The sequence below is a fragment of the Mustela nivalis genome (genome assembly GCF_964662115.1).
Source record: "Mustela nivalis genome assembly, chromosome: 12".
In the NCBI taxonomy this organism is placed as follows: domain Eukaryota; kingdom Metazoa; phylum Chordata; class Mammalia; order Carnivora; family Mustelidae; genus Mustela; species Mustela nivalis.
In genome coordinates, this window is record NC_139031.1 from 720050 (window position 1) to 739065 (window position 19016).

Sequence of the window (19016 nt, forward strand, 5' to 3'; positions counted from 1 at the left end):
CTGGCCAGTCCTGCTTGTGCCCGGCGTGTTTTCTACAGAGAGAGCATTTGAGTTAGAAGAAAGGATCTTAGAAAAGATCTCATTCGACGGCTGCCGTGCAGGGACCCGCGGCCAGGGAGAAGAGCAGTTCGCTGGAGGTGGCCCAGCAGACGGGTGACAAGGCTGGCCCGCCTCAGTGTCCCTGCTGTTACTCACGGTGCTCAGAGGGCCTCCGGGGACAGCGGGGCTAGTAGGTGCGGCAAGCATGTCCTCTAGGTAGAACCTGTGGTTCAGCTCGTACTCCACACGGGCAGGACGTCACCCGTGTCTTCAAGACCGTTTGCATGGCCCGGCGTATGTGTTATCTTACGTTTCCTTTATTTGAGTTTTCCTGCCGAAGGAAGACTGTGGCTGCTCGAGTGTCTGAGCGGGGCCAGGGCGAGGAGGGGGCTGCTGGCGGAGTCTTGGGGGAGTGGAGGGACCGGGGTGACCCCTGGCAGCCCCCGTCCCTCAGGTCCTCCGTTTTCTTGTCCCTAAGGCACAAGGGCCTGACTTAAATACACACCTCCGTTCTCGTCAGCTCTCAGCAAACCCCCTGCTTTTTTCTAAAATTGCGCAGCAAGACGTTGACCTGCTCTCGGGGGCTGTGGGATGAGTGCTGGGAGGGTCGGTCTGTTTAGGAGCAGAGCAGGCCACGGCAGAGCCGCGCTGGTCGCGCAGGTCGGCGGCTATTCCGGGACGTGTGCCTGCGCGCTCCTTCCTGCCGATGACGTTCCGGGGTGGGTTTTCTTTGCAGGAGGGCCGAGCCTCACAAGGCCACATGGGACTCCTTTCTGCGGATCCACGTTGTGCTTGGCGTTACCAGCCCCATCCCTCCGCCACCCCTCCCTGGAGCGTTCTGAGGCCCAGAACTTTCTATTCCAGACCTTCCGGCCCTGCAGGGCCAGACCTCCTCTTCCGGGGTCAGAGGTCAGCGAGACGGGAACAGGCCGCGGTGCGGGTGGCGGCGTGGCGTAGACCTCATCCCGCCCCGGTTTTCCGTAATCACCTGCGGGAGCAGAAGGTTCTGGGGCTGCCCAGGCGGCTCCGGAAGTCAGCACCGCGACGCCGGCTGTGGGGTCCGGGGAGACGCGCTCTGCCACACGGGTGCGGGGGAGCAGCCCCGGGGGGAAGCCGCGCACCTGCTCTTCCCCGCACGGGGCCTTCCGCCCGGGCCGTCCGCGGGCCTCCCGGGCCTGACGGTGAAGCGCTGGAAACGGACGTGGTCGGGTCGTGCGCGCCCCTCCCCGAGATCCACGTCGCTCTGGAAGCTGGTTCCCCGGTGACCTGGTGGTTCTCGGAGCGGTTTGCGGGACCATGTCCCGCCGTTTGCACCGGCGACAGGTGCCGGCGGCCTCGTGGCCGGGAAGAGGCCGCAGGTAGCCGCACCGTTCGGGCACCGGCAGGGAGGCCCAGGACACCGGCTCCTTGGTGGACAGGGTCCGGGGCTTTCCCGTGACCTTCGGCAGCGGACGGGAGCGGGTGAGGCACAGCCCGCCCGAGGCCTGAGAGCTGAGCCCCCCGGCTGGGAGACGGCGTGTCCCGTGGGCGCCTCGCGGCCGGCGTCCGGCTGCCCAGAGACCGCGAACGGAGAGGGCGCGCGGGGGACGAGCCCGGCGAGACCCTGGCACGGAGCGGGCCTGGGACGTCTCGTCAGAGGAGGCCGGGTCGCTGGCGTTTCACACTCCCCGGCCTTCCCGATGCCGTCGGCGTCTGCTCCGTGCGCGTCGCGGCCCTGAAGCTGCGGGAGGAGGGAGACGCCGCAGCCTCCGCCCCGCTCTGGGCCGGTCCCCCCGGGGCCTCTCCGGTCTTTACCTCGGCTTGTCCTGGAGCCACGCCGGTCCGGTTTCCCACGTGTGGATGCGCTTCTGGTCCCCGCGTGACCTTGCTACCAGCTCTCTGAGGAGCTTCTCGCCTCGGGTTGCACGTGTGTAATTCGTGCTCAGACCACAGATGCAAAGCGTCGGCTCTTTGACAACGTGACGGGTGACCATTTTGACGAGGGAGGGCCTTGCCACGGGGTGCACAGAAAGCGGCCTTCCCTCACCGTGACTGGGGCCATGGCTCCCCTGCTGAGTTCCCAGTCCCTGTAGCCAAGCGGCACCCCCAGGCTCTCGGGGACTTGAGGCGTTCGGACGGTCTTGTGGCTGCCAGATGCCAGCCCCGTCCCGGCGGGAGGCGTCTCCCACGCCGTGCGGAGGGGCAGTCGGGAGATCAAGGCCTGTCCACCACCCCCGGGGGGCGGCAGTCCTCCAGCCCTCTGGCCTCGCCTCTTCCAGAAAGCCGTCCCTGATCGGCCCTGACTTTCCCCAGCAAACCAGGCCCGGCTCTGGACCTTGGCTTCCAGGCACGCAGGTCCTGGTGTCATCTCGAGGCTCACACGTGTCTCATCAGATGTGAGGGGCTGGTGTTTCTGAACTCAAAAGGCTGGACCTCGCTTCTGGACAAGGTAGGCGCCAAATGTGTGCTCGCCGGTCTGAGCTGATCAAAGTGTGAGCTCATCCCGGCGACTGGAAGTGCACGTGTGTCCGTGAAAACCTGTCGGCCGGCCCCGCTTGTGGCTGGGCCCACAGCCGCCGTGGCTGGTCCTGGACTGCACACGTCTCCTCGCCCGCTCCCAGCGGGGGTGGCCCTGGTGGCGGACACAGTGACGTCTATTAAGCACATGCTCTGTCCTCTCCAAGAGGGGGCTGCTTTGTTCTACTCTCTTATTCTGATTGGCTTTTTGTTAAATTTTTAAATTGTGCGGAAATATTTGTAATTTAAATTTACGACGTTACCCCTTTTTAAAGGTACGATTCTGCGTCGCTAAGGTCATTCCCACCGTCGTGTAGCCGTCACCCCCCTTCCTTGGCAGACCCCCTTCCCCCCACAAAGCTGACACTCGGTCCTCATTGAACACGAACCCCTCCCCCTCCCCAGGTCTCTCCACTCTCCATCTGTGAGTCTCACTCCTCAGGCCCCTCGTGGCCGCGCTCACACAGCGCCCCTCCTCTTGGGCCGGCCTGTCTCACCCCGCGCGACGCTCCCCACGCTCACGGGGAGCAGGTGCCAGGATTTCCTCCTCTCGCAGCCCGAGGAACAACACCCCCTTTTGTGGACGGACCACGTTTGGTTTTTCTTTCGTCTGTTGGTGGGACATTTGGGTTGTCTCCAGCTCTTGGCGGCTCTGGATCGTGCTGTGGCGGGAGGAACTCAGTCCCTGCTCTTACTTCTGAGCGTGGACTCGGTGGCGGAGCCGCCAGTTCGCGCGGTCGTTCTGGGTGTCTTCTGTTAGGAGCTGCTGTCCTTTCCCACGACAGTGCACAAGAGACGCCGGTTCTTTAATGTTGTTTTTACTTTTATTTTTTTAAGATTCATTCATGTATTTTGGAGGGAAAACACACACGTGTGCGAGTTGGGGGAGGGGCAGAGGGAGAGGGTCCCACTGACTCTCCGCTGAGCAGGAGCCCGTGACCCACGAGATCATGACCCGACCCGAAACCAGGAGTCGGATGGTCAGCCGATGGGGCCACCCAGGCGCCCCGTGTTTGCTTTTTAAAGGAAAGTCACGTCTATCTGGGTGTTTGGCCTAGATGGTTCGTTTCTTAAACTCTGGGGTCCCTCACAGCTCTTGGTTCTCACTGAGGGGTTAGGGTTAGGTTTGTGACGCGTGGCCGCCGTCCGGAGGGGATCTCACTGGGAAAGCTGAAGGCAGCGGAGCACGCAGAGTGCCCATCCCTCGTCTGTTCTCAGCCTGGAGCGCAGCTGGGCGTGTCCAGGCCGTGCATGGGTTGGCCCAGCTGTCTGAGCAAGCAGGCCCGGCCTGACTTCTGCAGGGCCGGCCCCCGTGTGGGCTGTGGGTCACCGTTTCATCAGGGGGCTCACAGCTGCCATAGCAGCTCGGGGTCTCCTGCTCACACCCAGCCCCGTCGTGCGTGTGGGCTCCAGGTGCCAGGAGGAGCTCTGGGGGGCATGTGGGCGCCAACCTCGGGCCCACTGCAGGGGTGGGATGATCTTGGGAAGGGCCCTGGGCCGCCTGGTCACGGGTGACTTGTCGCGTGCAGAAGTCCACTCAAAACTGTTGCTGGTATCAGTTGGCTCAAGACAGCCACGTGCTAGTCCTTCTCCTCCTCACGTCGTCCGTGGTTTATCTTTTCCTGATGTGGGCTTCGGCGATCAAGAAGACGAGGTATCCGGTCTTGCTTCCCACCCTGGCCAGGAGCCGGCTGTCGCAGCGGCACCAGAGAGACGTCGTGTTAGCAATAATGAGTGTGCGCCCGCCTGCCTCCTATGTGTGCCCTTAGCCAGTCCCTCAGCCTCTCTGGGCCCTAGTGTTCCCAATGGGGAGAGGAGACCGTGACCGTTCGGACCCCCGAGAATTGTGCCAGGCTCGACTGAGCCCACAGTGTCGGAATGGTGCGGGCGCGGGGTAGCTATATGTAAACACGTCGGCTCTTGTTCTGGGAGTGGACAGACACGAGGCCAAGGGGATTGTGTAACTGGTTTCGGAACAAGACATCCCCTTGCTGTGGCTTGACCTTTTCTGTGTCAAACGTGGGGACACGTGTTCGGGAAGGAAGGCTGACGCTCAGGGTGATCGTGGCCAGGGCTGAAGTGGACGGTTCCGGAAGGTCCTGGGCAGGGGTCCCGGGCATCTCCACGCACGGTGGTGGGTTGGAGACCTTGGGCGAGCCCCTGACCCTCTCTGTGCCTCGGTTTCTGGGTGGTGTAAACGGGAAGGGGCTCTCCCTGCTAACAGCTTCGTGGGAGTGGGACATGGCTTATAGTCAGTGTGTGGAGGAGACTTAGAGAAGTGGCCAGAGTGTGAGTCCTCCGTGAGCAAGGACGGACTTCCTGCCGCCTGCACCTTTGCCCTGCACGGCAGCACCTGACTCCCACTCTCCAGCCTGACGCCTGGCCTGAGGCTTAGGAGCCACATTTACCTTCCCAGACCTCCTCGTGCCCCTTGGGGGATGGGAGGCGTCGATCCTTAGGATCACACAAGGGGCGGCAGGACATCATTGACTCCTGAGCCCGAGGACCGAAGCGAACTTGCCGCTTCTGGACAGCTTGCATCTGTGCCGGCCCCTGGCCACGCTCTTCACAGAGGTGCCCCGGGGTCTCCCGAAGTGGGTCTTTCCTAGGTGGCCATAGTGTGCGAGGCCTTGTGGGTGCCCTGGGCAGCACAGTGGGGAAGGCAGCTTCCCCCCGGAGAGGGGAGAGGGACCGGGGGAACAGCAGGACACTGGTGACGGGTCTTCCAGCTGGTGTGAAGCTGGCCTGCAGGTTGGGCTTGGGTGTCTGTCTGCAGATGAGGGGGTCCCTCGGCCTGGTGGCGAACCCTGCATGCATGTACATAGATGGGAATAGGAGTGTGTGCACCTTGTGAGTGTGCAAGCACGTGAGCCTGTGTGGGTGTGTGCACAATAGGCTTGGTGCTCAGTGGGGTGTCTGCTTGAGACTCCTCTCTCTCCCCCCCGTTCTGACCCTCCCCCATCAAATAAATAAATCTTTAAAAAATAGGGTACCTTGGTAGCTCATTTGGTTAAGTGTCTGCCTTCAGCTTAGGTCATGATCCCAGGGTCCTGGGATGGAGTCCCGCATCGGGCTCTCTGCTCAGCAGGGAGTCTGCTTCACCCTCCTCTCCCACTCCCTCTCCCCTGGAATCCCCGCTTATGAGGTCTTATGTGTACACACGTATGAGCTTGTGTGCACCCATGCACGTGTGCGTGTCCTGTACTCTGCCTGCCTCACAGGGAGAACCACCAGCGTCTCTCAGCTAGGGTCCAGCCAGCGCCTGGGGCCACCCGGCTGGTCGGTGCTGTGTCTGGCCCGCCCGGCTTCCCGGGAGCCCTAGCCGTCTGTCCCCGAGGAGGATCCAGTGATGCCGGGAGGCGGCCACGAGGGGTCGCTGTTGCCCTCCAGCCTCGCCGCGGCCGAGGTTCCAAGCTGAATGTGGACGGGGTGGGGCCGCGAGTGCTTCCTGGAGGGCGGCTGACTCGAGCTCAGACCACAGGTGCAGCCACGGGGTCAAGTGTGGGGCCTGGGCCCCCAGATTCCTTTCTCTCAGCCCGTGTGCTGTTTCTGAGCTCGGAGTTAGATTCCTGGGATGTCCCCAGAGGCCCCGTGGGCAGACCCCTTCTTACTTCCCGGGCTGCCCCGTGCGCTCCCAGAGCTGTTTCCGACGGACGCTGTTCCTTTTGTCCCACGGGGTGGCTGGCCGCTTCCCCAGGGGAATGACTGCATCTGGTGTCTACGGGATGCAGGATTTTGAGAACCTTCATGCTCGACGCAGGCCTTTGTTTCTGTGAAGCAAGGCCAGTCCCTGCATTAGGCCTCACGAGAGGTCTTGTCTTTACTTCTGCAAGGAATTCTGCGGACGGGAGACGGGGGTTCCGTTTCTCTCCTCCCAGTCACAGTTCTTTCCGGCAGCTGCACACCCAGCGTGGAGCCCAACAGGGGGCTTGACCGCAGGATCCTGAGATAAGACCCGAGCAGAGACCAGGAGCTGGAAGCCACCCCGGCGCCCTTGCCCCGTAATTACTTGAAAACCATCCCTGGTTCACCCTCATTTGCAAAGGCTTTATGATAGTGACACCTTTTCTGCCTGTCCCTTCTTATTCCAAAATCCAGTCATCGTTCTAAAGGTTTCCAGAGAGCAAGTTAATACGTTTACACGTGCTTGTTATTTACACAGATAAACTACTTCTACACGTTATAGAACAGGTACCTACGCTGCAGTCATTTCTAAATGTGCCCTAAACTAATCATCCCGCCCCGAACATCTAAATAGTGTGATTACATTGTGTTTGTGAATTACCTGGTCTCATTATTTCTTCCTGAAGAAACAATGAAAAATGTATGAGAAATAGAAACCAACAGGCTCAGTGAGTTAAGCGTCTGCCTTTGGCTTGGGTTGTGATCCCAGGGTCCCTGGGTCGAGCCCAGCTTTGGGCTCCCTGCTCGGTGGGAGGGGCTTCTCCCTCCCTCTGCTGTGCCCCTGCTTGTGCTCTCTTGTTGTCTGTCAAATACATAAATAAAATCTTAAAAAAAAAAAAAAGCAAAGACATTAGAAAAAGAAGGAGAGAGAAGTAAAATGGGTGCAAAGAACGTGGTTAATTCCTTGAAAAAAATATCACCAGAGCCGCACAACAAAGATGCGTCGTGTGATGACGGCTGCCCCGTGACCCAGCAGAGAGGGCGCTGGAAGGTAGAAGGTGGTCGGTCCTGGCCCCGGGGTCTGGGGGTTCCTCCCCTGGGTGGTCTTTTTGGGAGAGATGCTGATGACACTGCAGGGTGTTGCTCAGTAGGTGAACAGTTTGCCTCCATAGGCTTTTCCTTTCTTTTTTTTGGAAACAACTGGGCCACCCAGGCCATCCCCACCCCCCAAAAGATGTCCTTTAATGCAGGTCTGAGGCAAGTTGTATGAGGTAGACTGAACAGAAATGGTTTCTCCTGGAGAGACTTAAACCAACCTCTTAAGGCCCATGGCTGCCTGGTGGTCTGACCCGCTGGTTCGGGCCATCCCCCGGGAGGCCTGGCACTCGGCAGTCCCCGAAACAACAGCATCCCACGAGGGAAGGCTGGTATCTCCGAGCACAGAGTCCCTTTCCCAGAACAGGGGTCCACTCGGGCCTCTTCCTGCACGTGTGAGGCTGAGAGCGGCTCTGCAGGGGAGGGCCAGTGCCCGAGCCCCGAGGAAGGAAGAGGTGGCACGGTGTGTGCTCAGAGAGTGCAGGGGTGCATGCCCCTCCTTCGCCGGCCCTGCCACGAGCCCCGTGGGTTTGGTCTCGGCGATCCCTGGGCCTTCAGCGAGGTCGTTTGCTGGGAGTTGAAGACTTCCAAACCGTGTGATGCTAGCTAACGGTGTTCGAAGTTTCTGTGGGCATCACAGCTTTTCTTCAGGCAAACGGAAAAACGCCGGTGAGTCACAAGTATTTACTGCGCCACGGTGGGTGCCGAGTGGGGGTCGACGTGGGGGTCTAAGAGGCGGAGCTGACACCTGCCGTCCAGGAGCCCGCGGGGCCCTGAGCTGAGAGGACGATGTCTGCGCCAGAGGCACGTGGAGAGGCGTGTGCGCGTGCGTCTGCGTGTGCGCTCACGTGCATGCCGCGCAGCCTGGGGCCACGCACGGCCCCACGGAGCCAGGGAGAAGGGGTCCAGGAGGCCTCCAGCAGTCATGTGACGTTTATGAGTCAAAATGACTTCTGCCCGCGGGAGTGACGCTTCAGGGATCGCTGGTTACAGCCAACACACAGACAATAAACAGGCTCTTTCTCACGTTCTTCTGGAAATCCAGCAAAAAAATTATCCAGGCTTCTCTTTCTAATGGAAGAAACCAGCTGCCGGCTAGTGGTGACTGCCCGGCGAGGCTCCGGTGGAGATCGTCTTTCTCAGGACCACAAACATCCTCCGTTTTCTGTGTTTAAAGCCGTGTGCTCCCTGGTTTCCAGGAGCCATGGGGGCCCGGTCTTCTGCTCTGCTTCTGCAGTACCGATCCAGAAATTCGGGATTTGGGGACAGCCTAAGAATTCCACCGAGGTCCGCACACTTGGGAACGTACGGTCTGTGCCGTGATGCTGGGGTCGCTGGGGTCGCTGCCCGTGGACGCCTGCGAGGCGACCTCCCCGAGGAGGGCGCGGTCCCCCCCGGGGCCCTTGGGTCATCCTTACCTCACCTCCCAGCCGGCGGCAAGGCGGCTGCGTCACTGCCTCGGAAAGCACACGTTCTCTGGGCCATCTCTCTGAATATGCCCTTCAACCCCAGAACCTCTGTGTGCCAGGGGACTTCTGAGGGGCTCCTGGCACTGGGCAGCGGGGGCGTCCAGGGGTTCCCCTCTGGAAAGGCCGCAGACCCGTTCTGCTCTCGTTTCCAGGGTGGCCGTCCTTCCGGACCATCCTCCCCTGGACACGGAGCCCTTTCAGCTCGTGGCTCCGGCCGGATGCAGAACAGCTGGTAAGGGCCCGGCGGCCCCTGGGAAGAAGGCTGACCCCCCCTACACCCTTGGGTTTTGCCTGGCATGCTTCACGTCCTGGCACTCAGTCCCTAGGCCCCCGAGCTCTGGGGATGGGGTGCTTCCTGCCCTCCGCAGAGCCCGCTCCCCTGCCTGGATGTGCTTCTAGCCCCGTGTAGGCAGCCCCGTTCGTACGTGTCGGAGCCCAAGCGGGTGCCACTTTCCTGATGCATTTGTGGGCCGAGGCCGGTGCTCCTCCTTCCCGCCGCCCGTGGGATGTCCCTCTGCGGCCCGCATCACAGTGCTGCGTGGTCAGTGACGTGTCCTCCTGTGGCCCAGATGTGTGTCCTGTGGCTCCATCTGTCCAGCCGGCGGGACCTAAGGGCAGGGCCGTGCCGTTCCTGAGGTTGGGGTGCAAGGCAGAGCCCTGGGGGCAGGGATGGAGTCAGACACACAGCGGGTGTGGGACGGGAGGTAGTGAGCAGTGAGCTGTGAGCGCGCACACCGCCCTCCAGAGACACACAGAGAAAGCTCGAGCAGCTGCCATGCAGCGGAGTCCGGAAGTCGGGCTTCTGCGGTGCTGGTGCCGCGTGTTTCCGGGACGGACGCTCCACGTGGGAAGAGTGGTACCCTTGGGTTCTCGCATGAGTTTGGTGGTTAAGCAGTGGTCGGGGCTGTCAGTGCGTGTCCACACACATGCAGACATGCACGTCACCTGTGCACAGCACAAACATGCTGCACTTATGTAGAGACACGTGTGCACACACCAGACACATGGACACAAACACATGCATTTGTGAAAACGGTGCACACAGGCGCGCCTACACACGTGCGTCTGCACAGTCCTCTCCTGTAAAGAATCTGTGTGTAAAAGTGGACCCAGAGAGTTCCAGGACTTACTGGAGAAGACACAGCTGTGGAGAACGGAGAGGGGCCGGTGGTCTCAGGGTGGGCTACTCGGATGGATGGGGGAGCACAGAGGGTTTTCAGGGCAGGGAAGCCGCTCTGCACGTCACCCCGCGGGTGGACACAGGCCCGGCCCCGAGTGGCTGCGGACTTCGGGCGACACGATGTACTGGCGTGGGCTTGACACTTGTGGCAAAGGTGCCCCCTGCGGGTCTGCGGGCCGTGGGGTGGGCCGTGGGGCGGGTCTGCATGTGGGAGGGTAAGCTCCGCACCCTCCCTTCAGTTTTGCTGTGAATCTAAAACTGCTTTAAAAAAGAAAAAAGTTGATTTGGGCACCGGGGGGCACCATCGGTGGAGCGTCCGACTCCTGCTACCGGCTCAGGTTGTGATCTCAGGGTCATGAGTTCGAGGTCCACGTCAGGCTCCCTGTCCCTCTGCCCTCCCTGTGCTCACTCATGCACGCACTCTTTCTCTCTAATAGATTAATTAAAAAGTGTATTTAAAAATAAAGGTTAAAAGAGCTGGGGAAAGTATGTGGCACCTCATCGGCAAGGCGGTAGTCTGAGGGAAGAGCTCACTCGGGGTGTTCCAAAGTATGTCGGCTGTTCTCTGGTAGGGCTCCAGCGGGAGTCGGGAACCTGGCTTCTCCTCCTCCTGGGGCCTTGGTCTCGAAGCTCGTCCGTAAAATGTGGGGTCGGACCGACTTAATGCTCCTTCTAGTCCCTGCGTGGCGAGAGTTTGCTTTCGAGATACGCCATTTGTGAGGAGAGTGGACGTTCTAGGACACTCTAAAGAGTTCTCGGTTTTTCTCTTGGCCCCTTCCCCCGCCCCTGCCACAAAACACCCTGTGCACAGGCACGGAGTTCTTTGCACAAAATAAAAAGACCAGGGACGCTTACTGTCCGTGTTTGTGGAGCAGATTGCCTGTCTCCCTGGGCGGCGGCAGGGGCACGGGCCCCTCCCTCCAGGAGCACTGCCGCCGGGAATCCCTCTGGACCAGTGTGGTGGAGGTGGCCTGCAGAGGGCTTGACTTCTCCCCATGGCCATGGTCTGCAGCACTGAGCAGCTGCGCAGGTCGTCTACCCGGGTTCTGGGAGCTTTGCAGAGGCCCATACAAATTCACGGTGTGCTTTCGACACTTAAGATGATTTTCTGCTAATCACACAGCACCGTCCGTCTTCAGCCCATATGTAGTATCAGACCAGTAATTACTGAGTTAGCCTGGCATCGGGCACATGTGTTTCTGCTAAGTAAACTTGTTGCATTTGAACGGCTTTCTTCAGCGACCCTTCGTGCGGTGAGACCGCCGTGGACAAAGAAGCGTCTCCCGCGACCCGGGCCTGAAACTGCGGATGGCCGCCCAGGGGAGGATGCACTGGCCCTTGAATTGGTCTTTCGTGTGCACAAAAGACAGTGATTTGGGTGTTTGAACCCCCTACAGGAAGCTTATTTCAAAGTGAACAGTTTGCCAGATAAAGACGAATCGGGGCCTAAATTAATTAGAAGGTGTGGTTGAAAACATGAGCGGAGCCCGTCATTTTAGACGGACGGGCAACGGAGCTGGGCGACGGGCGCCCGCCACCGTCCCCCGCTCCGGGAACCCCTCTCCTCGGCCACGCTGCAGAAAGCTCCCCTCGAAACTGGCCGCGTCGCCGTCCCCGGGGCTGCCCGGTCCCCCCACACGGCACCCCTGCGGCAGACGCGGCCACTGTCCTCGTGGCTTCTGCACATCAGTATTTCTATTTCCCGGGTGTTCTGTTTCTCATCTGGAAAACTGGCCCTAAACGATATTGGTTTTTTGGTCACGGGACTGTCAGAAGCAAAGCTTCGCGTCAGAGAGGTGAAGGCCTGCAGCAGGAATCCTGAGAAGTGAGAGCCGGGGAGGGGGAGGAAGGAGCGCGGAGCAGAGTAGAAAGTGCGAACGACTCTGCCTTCACGTCCGCTTCTCCAGACCTTTGCAGCTGTGTTTTCCGTGATGCTCTTTAGTTTAAATAAACCGTTACTTTCCAACTGCTCTGAATTCTGAGAGCGTTGTGATGACTTTCTACAGCCGCATTCCAGAGCCTCCGCGTGTGGCGTAATTAGAGTGTCTCTCGAGGGTGGGTCTAATACCTTCTCCCTGAAAATGAACGTCCCATTCTCTCTCTTCCCTGTCCCCTCTTCTGCAGACGGAGTGTTTGGAAGGTGCCAGAAGCTTCCAGCGATGGACACACACCGCTACGAGGTGTCACCAGGAGCTCTGCAGCACCTGACGGCCACCTTGCAGAAGCTGTCGCAGACAGGTAGGCGGGCGCGGGCCCCACCGTGTCCTGGGCCTGGGCACACTTGTGGGGGCCGTGAGGCACGGAGTGCTGGGGCCTCGCAGGTCGTGAGGACGTAGCACAGGACAGCGTTTGCCAGGGTTGCCAGAGAGAGGAGCCGGCTGGGCGCAGGCGGGATGGCTTCTGGAAGGTCCTGGCGGGAGTCTCCTTCCTGCGTTGGACGTGGCCGTGGATTGCTGCAGGAGCACAGCCACATCCGGGCTTCAGGGAGTCCGGCAGGGTGCGGCGTGGCCGGCGGGCCCCAGGCGGCTGTGGGGCCTGAGCACATGTAGCCCAGTGGCCGGTCAGCCTCCAGGCCATCAGCTGGCCTCCAGATACTGTCATTGTGCAAGTTCCTGTCCCATGGTTTGGCCACAGGAGTCGGCTGTAACCTGTTTACTTCACACGGTTGCTGAGATGATAACTAAAAATTACCATAATTTAGACATCCTCATATATGGGATTCATCGTGTGTGTATACTTTTTAAATGGAGGGGAAGCTTCCCGAGTGTTCATCTGGTTCGTCCTGCCGGGGTGGGAGCGCTGCTTCCTGTGCTCGGAGCCTGGACCGAGGCCGATCCGCACACACGGTGCCCGGGTGTTGGGGGAGGGTCGGGGTGATGTTCCTGGAGTGACCCTGCAGGTCTCGGGGTCAACACCTGAGTGGCCCCGCTGGGGGCCCAGCCCGGGAGGGAGGGGCCAGGAGAGCCCCGACATTCTTTCTCCATCAGACCCTACAGGGCTTCTCCGTGGTTCCGTAAGGAGCGCCTGTTCCTTCCTTCTCGCCTGTTCCTCCTTCGGAACGCTCATAGTGTGCACTGCTGCGCGGGACACCGGGAAGCTCTACAGGAAGGGGTTGGGCTAATTCAGGGGCATCTGGGGGCTCAGTTGGCTTCAGCTCAGGTCGTGGTCCTGGGGTCCTGGGGTCGAGCCCCGCATCGGGCTTCCTGCTCAGTGGGAAGCCTGCTTCTCCTCTGCACCCACCCCCCGCTTGTGTTCCATCTCTGTCTCTCTCAAATAAAATGTTTTTAAAGACAGAATTAATTCACTCATTCACCTGCAGTCACTTGCGGTGGCACCCTTTCTCCCTGGGACTCCAGCCGTGCCAGGGTTCAGTCAGGGAAGCGGGGGGACCACGTACATGGTCCGTTGCAGGGGCTCGGCCGCGCACAGCTGTCGGAGATGACAGAGCGTCTCGGCCAGGCTGCTGCTCTCAGTCTGGGGCCTGGGTCTGCACGTGGGCCATGGGGAGGGACTGTGGCTGTGAGGTAAGAGGTCAAGGACAGGGTTGGACAGGAGTCCGTGACTGTTCCTGTGGCCTTGACCTTGGTGATGAGGTGTCCTGCAGAAGGTGGCCCTTCACCAGGGAGCTGAACGCACAGTCCCCAGAGGCTGGGGAGGCTGGGCAGGGCCCCAGGGAGCAGGGCAGCTGCCGCAGAGGCAGTGAGTGGGCAGAGGGGCAGCGACGTGTGCTCTGCCACATGCCCGTGGCCCTCCGGCATCTGGCTCACAGCAGCCACGCCACGGGTACCTCGCAGGACCAGGGTCGGGGGCTGCGTTTTTCACTAAGGATTCATGGCCCAGAGCAGTTTCTTAAAAGGAGAGTCATTACCTGCAGAGGATGTCACTTCTTTGCTCCAAGATCCCGAGGGTCTGCTTGCCCATTGGGGCCTTTGGGAGTCTGCAGCCGGCATCCGTGGCCGCCACTTACAGCCCTTGGTGTGCAAACGTCCTACTCATACATGTGGCTGGGCACGACGTCCTGCTCTTTGGGTCCAACAGGATGAGCACAGCGGGTCCCCTTCTGGCGGGCGGGGCACAGTGAGGCTCCGGGTGCCCCGGTACTGGGGTCCGTCATAGTCCGTGTTTGATAAGCCCTGGAGGAGTCCTCATTCCTTGTTCCCTGGCACACAGTCGGCCTAGCAGAGGCCGCAGGTCTGCGTGTGGACGGCCAGAAGAGAGAGTAACTGCGTAAATTTCTGGCTTCTGTGGCCTGCAGGGGACCTGCTGCCACCCTCTGCTTTTGTTCCTGGGGCTCTGCTGCGTGAGGCAGGAACGGCCGAGTCTGGGGATGGTTTGCCGAGCTGTAACTCTGTTTTGGTGATTCAAGCCAGTCCTCAATTCGGTAGATCTCGAACTTCCCTGCTTATGCGGGTCCCTGAGACTCTGGGAGGCTTTTCGTGCAGCCCTGTGGGAGGGGCGCTCTGGGCATCTAATCACTAACCAAGTTCTCCGTGGCCAGAAGCTTCTGGTTTCTGCTTCCTGGTAACCACACCTACCTTTTTTGGCTCTGAAGTGCCACGTCTTGGCCGCTGCTGCCCCAGACGCCGGCCTCTCCGCTGCACTTGGCGAGCAGACTGGCGGCTGTGCTCCCTCTGTGGTTTCGGACCTGCCGGGGGCTTCCCCGCCGAGCTCCTTTGGAATCCTGGGGAACTCTGGTGAGCTCACGTCTCATAGTCGAGGGGAAACACGTGTCGTCTGGACCCCCCTGAGGTCATTAGCAGGTCTCACATTTTGACCCGTTCCTGTGTCCCTGTCGCCTAAACCTTTGGACGCTTGTCTCTGTGACAGAGCGAGAAGTTCTGGCGTGTCCACCTCATTTCGTGGAGACGCCCTCTTCGGGAACCGGGTTATGTCAACCGCTGGTGGCACCGTCCATGCTCTTCCCAGCCCTTCGATGTAAGGCGTGGCTGGGAGCATCGGTGCTCCGTGGCCGCATCTGTGTCCAGCCTTGGTCATTTCCTTTCATTCCGGCTTGACCTCGTCTCCTTAAGAAGGGTTCCTGTGCGTGTTCCCCGAGTTTCTGGCCGGGTCCTGCTGCTCCTCGAGGGCGTTGCACCCTCTCTTTCTGTGTCTCCCCACCTTGGGGCCTGCTGGGACTTGAGTCCAGAAGCAGCTCGAGATGCAGTGAGAGGTGGCAAAGCGGGGGTGGTCGTAGGGGGTCCGCGGGGCCACGGAGGGCAACCACCTGGTGGCCGTACATGCTTTTCAGACAGGGTTAGTCTCTTCAGCAAGGAAGGTTGTGAAGTGTAGGGGTTCGGTGTCTCCTCCCTTTTAGGCAACGCATGAAGGACCCCACGGAGCTTGGGACCCGGTGGGCGGCGCAGCTCAGTCACACGCGGGCTAGATGGTGGCTCTGGTGTGCTCACTGGGTGTGGGACACACAGATGGCACTTGGTGGAGGGGGTCCTACGTAAGGCCAATAAGGTTTTTGATTAATAGGTTTTGTTTCTTAGAGCAGTTTCAGATTCGCAGAAAGGCCGAGCGGCTGTGTGGCGTCAGAGTCTACTCCGTCAGTCCCCGTCTCTGCAGAGATGGCCCTGTCGCTGATCCTCCCGCTGACACGGTGGTTCCGTCAGTGAGTTGGTGCTGCCGCCGTACCCTTGAGTGGGGTCTGTCGCTTACGTCAACGTCCGCTTTTGTTTCTAACCCGGCGTGTCTGCACAGACCCACATGGACACGGGTCCCTCACGAAAGGGTCACACGGAGGAGTTCCACTGCCCTGACAGGCCCCGGAGCCTCCCCTCACCCCTCCCGCAGGCCTCCGGCCCGGTCTTCTCACCGTCCGTGGTCCTGCTCTCCCCGAGCGTCGTAACGGGGTCCGGCAGCGGACGGCGGCTGCTCTCCCTGAGGCCGTCAAGACCCTCCGTGTACCGCCCTGTCCGTGGCTTCACAGCGCATTTCTTTTTAGGACCGAACACTCTTCCAGGTCTGGGGCCACCCTCCGCGTCCACGTTCGCCGGCTGGACGGCGTCTGGCTTGCTCCCGAGATCTGGCAGTTACGAGCAAAGCTGCGGCCAACATCTCAGTGACTGCTCCTGCTTTTAGCTCCTGTGGGTGAACACGAAGAGCACACTTGTGGTTCAGACGATAAGAGCAGCTTTACTTTCGTAAGAGACCTCGAAACCGTCTTCCGGAGATGGGTGTGGAGGGGGAAGGGGTCACTACCCTCTTTGAGACTCTATTTCTTCCTTCAGTGGATGTGGACAGACTTGGTCCCCCGGCCCCGCCAGTGACATCTGACTTGCCCTAGAACTTCAGCCCGCCCTTTCCCCAGTTCTAAGTTGACTCCCTCTCTCTGGTCCTGATGCAGACCGCACGGGTCTCTTGGGAGCCCCTCGGCACGTCCCACAGAAGGTGGGAGATGTCTGGCGCGTGTGGGGTTCTGTCTCGGAGATGGGGGTTGCTTCTGCTGCTGTTGGCTGTTTGCTGCTTCGTCACCGATGGCACGTCACAGTGATGAATTAGCACTTGTGACGGCAAATTGCATTTCTTTCTTTCTGTTAGTGGCTCGGAAGTCACGCCCCAGGAAGACTGGAGGTGGTAGGAAGTGGGTTTTATTGTCTAGTTTGACAAGAAACTTCCTGGGGAGAATTGTGCTTTTCTGAACAACACTGTTCTGAAGGTTTCTGCAAATGGTTTTTGGACTTTCCCTCAGGCCCTCTCGATGGCTCGTGCCGGCCAGTTCCCCGCTGCTCGGCCTCCAGGCAGCCGAGGCTGGGGTGTCTCTGCTTCCTGCCTCCACCCGTCAGTGTGCTGGGGATGCATGGGCCACCGGGCTTAGGGGTGGACTCGCCTCCAGACATCCCACGGTCCGTGCAAGGGTCCAGTTCTTGGGGCCGGGCCTGCGGGCATTACACAGTCGCGTGCTCCTCTCTGGGAAGTGATCTTCGGGCTCCGGAACGTGACGTGTGGGCATCCGCCTGGCTCCTCGCGAGGGGCGGGGCCTGCGCGGAGCGGGACAGGGCAGGGACTGTGGCCGTGCTTGCCCTCAGCCCTGCAGACGGACTCTCGCAGGGGCCTGCCACCCCCACCCCACCCCTTACACCGAGTCCTGGTCCTTCTTTCAGGGGATCTGGAGGAGAGAGAAACAGAGGAGTTTCCAGGTGGCCAAACAATGACTGTTTTTGACTTTGATGTTGCCCCGTGCTGAGTCCCCTTCTGGGCCGTGTGCCCCGGCGTTCCTGGCTCCATCTGGGCCCCCTCCCGGCTGTGGCCGGACTCTGGAAGGACAAGGGCAGCAGCCCCGAGAGGCAGAGATGGCCCGTTCTCTGGACTGAGGTGCACCTCGCAGACCACCGGATCTTCCCACTGGCTTCTAAACCTTGAGATTTGCTTTTGCCGCTCCTGCGTTTCTGGTGCTCTTGGAGCTGGGAAGTCCCCGTAGCCAAATGGTGTGCAGAGCTGCCCCTTGCTGAGTCCCCAGGCACCTGCCGGCTTTGGCTGAAGGGCTCTGTGCACCCCAGACGATGGGACACACGTGCCGTGGCTGCACAGCTCAGCCTTCTAGCTGGACTCTGCCCTTGGCCTGCATTCCCACTGCCATCTGCCTCCTGACGCGTTACCTCTCCTTCCTGGGGCCACAGGTTTCCTCAGACTGGGAGAACCCCGCCTGCAGCTTGGGAAATGCAGACCCATGGCCACCCCCGTGGCTCTGACAAGGGCTGTGGAGCAGGGCCTGGCGTCTGTGTCTTCAGTAAGCGTGGGAGACAACCCAGGCCTAGAGGGGCTGGTCCCCTTTGGCCCTCTGCGGTGTCCCTGCCCTCCTCCCCGTAAGTGTGTCCGAGGGCTCCCGCGGCTGGCCCGCGCCCGTGCGTGGGGAGAGTCTGGGTAGAAATCTGAAGGTGGGTGATTTTGATTCTGGACCGCCTCGCCCCGTGTTTGTCCTGCAGCAAGCCTTAGGGTGGATGCGTGTGACTGCCACTCACGTCCACTCCATCAACACATGCACACCCCCCATGCACACCTCCGTGTACACACACATGGGCACACACAGACCCACACATCTGTGTGCACACATACCACACAGAACACCAGCATGTGCACACTTGGCCACATACGTGTGCACACATGCACAACACACGCACTCACGCATGGGCCTGCATCCCTTGGGAGTCCCTCATCTAGCGCTTGTCTCCAACAGCACCGTGTAATCCGCAACTCTTCCTCTGATTTTTGTCCAATCGGTGCTATCTGTCTTATTTCTCGAGTTTTGTTTGGGTGTGTTAGGTTTTTCCCTCTGGTCACGAAAAGCTCGGTACTGAAGAACAGCCTGGAAGGTTGGGGAGTTTGTGTCTTACCCTAAGGAAGCAGCCCCTAACCCTGCTGTTTCCCTGGACTTGGTTGTCCTGATAGGAGATGGATTTTGGGAAGGGAGCTTGTTCCGAATTCCTTAAAATCATCCCAGCTCGGTAGGCACACTGGGAGTGGAGTGGGTCGTGTGCGTATCCGTGAACACTGCCGTCTGGCTGTGCGGCTGCGGGTCTCACTGTCGGCTGCTTCACGGCCGTTGGGGAGCCTTCCTCATGAAGAAGGAAAGGAAAATGGGGTTTAATTGTGCAATTTTCTCTTCTGATGTAAATATATACATCAAGGAGAAAAATATGTTCCGTTCTGTTCACCACTCTTGTGTCCTACAAGAAGAAGTCTTCTCATTGTTCGCTCATGGATTAAATGTTTTAAAAATACATTTCACTTCTTCTGACAAGCCATTAAAATTCAGCATTTAAATGTCACTCGTTGGCACGTAATTTGCTGTCATGAAAACAACTATGGATTTATTTCCTGGCAAGAATCTCCTGTTGTATTGAGCTATATGTCAAAACCAAAAGGGAAAAAGGAAAATTAAAGAAAAAATCTAACACAGTTTTATAATTCCTTAAAAGAGAAGGAAAAGAAATCATCTAATAGTCTGGAATACGGGGACCGCCAGGGTAGTGTCCGGGCACAATGGCCAGGAGAGGGGCCAGCTGCTGGCTGAGCGTTCTGGGCACATTCTGACACACTCTGGGCACATTCTAGTACATTCTAGCACGTTCTGGCACATTCTACACGGAGTCGCTTGGTATAGCAGGTTG

The 19016-nt window shown here is 59.6% G+C and overlaps 1 protein-coding gene across 3 annotated transcripts in view; it reads left to right on the forward strand.

Annotated features, from left to right (window-relative positions):
• PTPRN2 (protein tyrosine phosphatase receptor type N2) overlaps positions 1-19016 on the forward strand; it is a 684967-nt gene that overhangs the window by 167321 nt on the left and 498630 nt on the right. For all 3 annotated transcript variants that reach the window (XM_082692928.1, XM_082692930.1, XM_082692929.1), the window contains exon 3: positions 12028-12141. In XM_082692928.1, coding sequence (XP_082549054.1) covers positions 12028-12141 — 114 coding nt within the window. The remainder of the gene's footprint in view (positions 1-12027; positions 12142-19016) is intronic.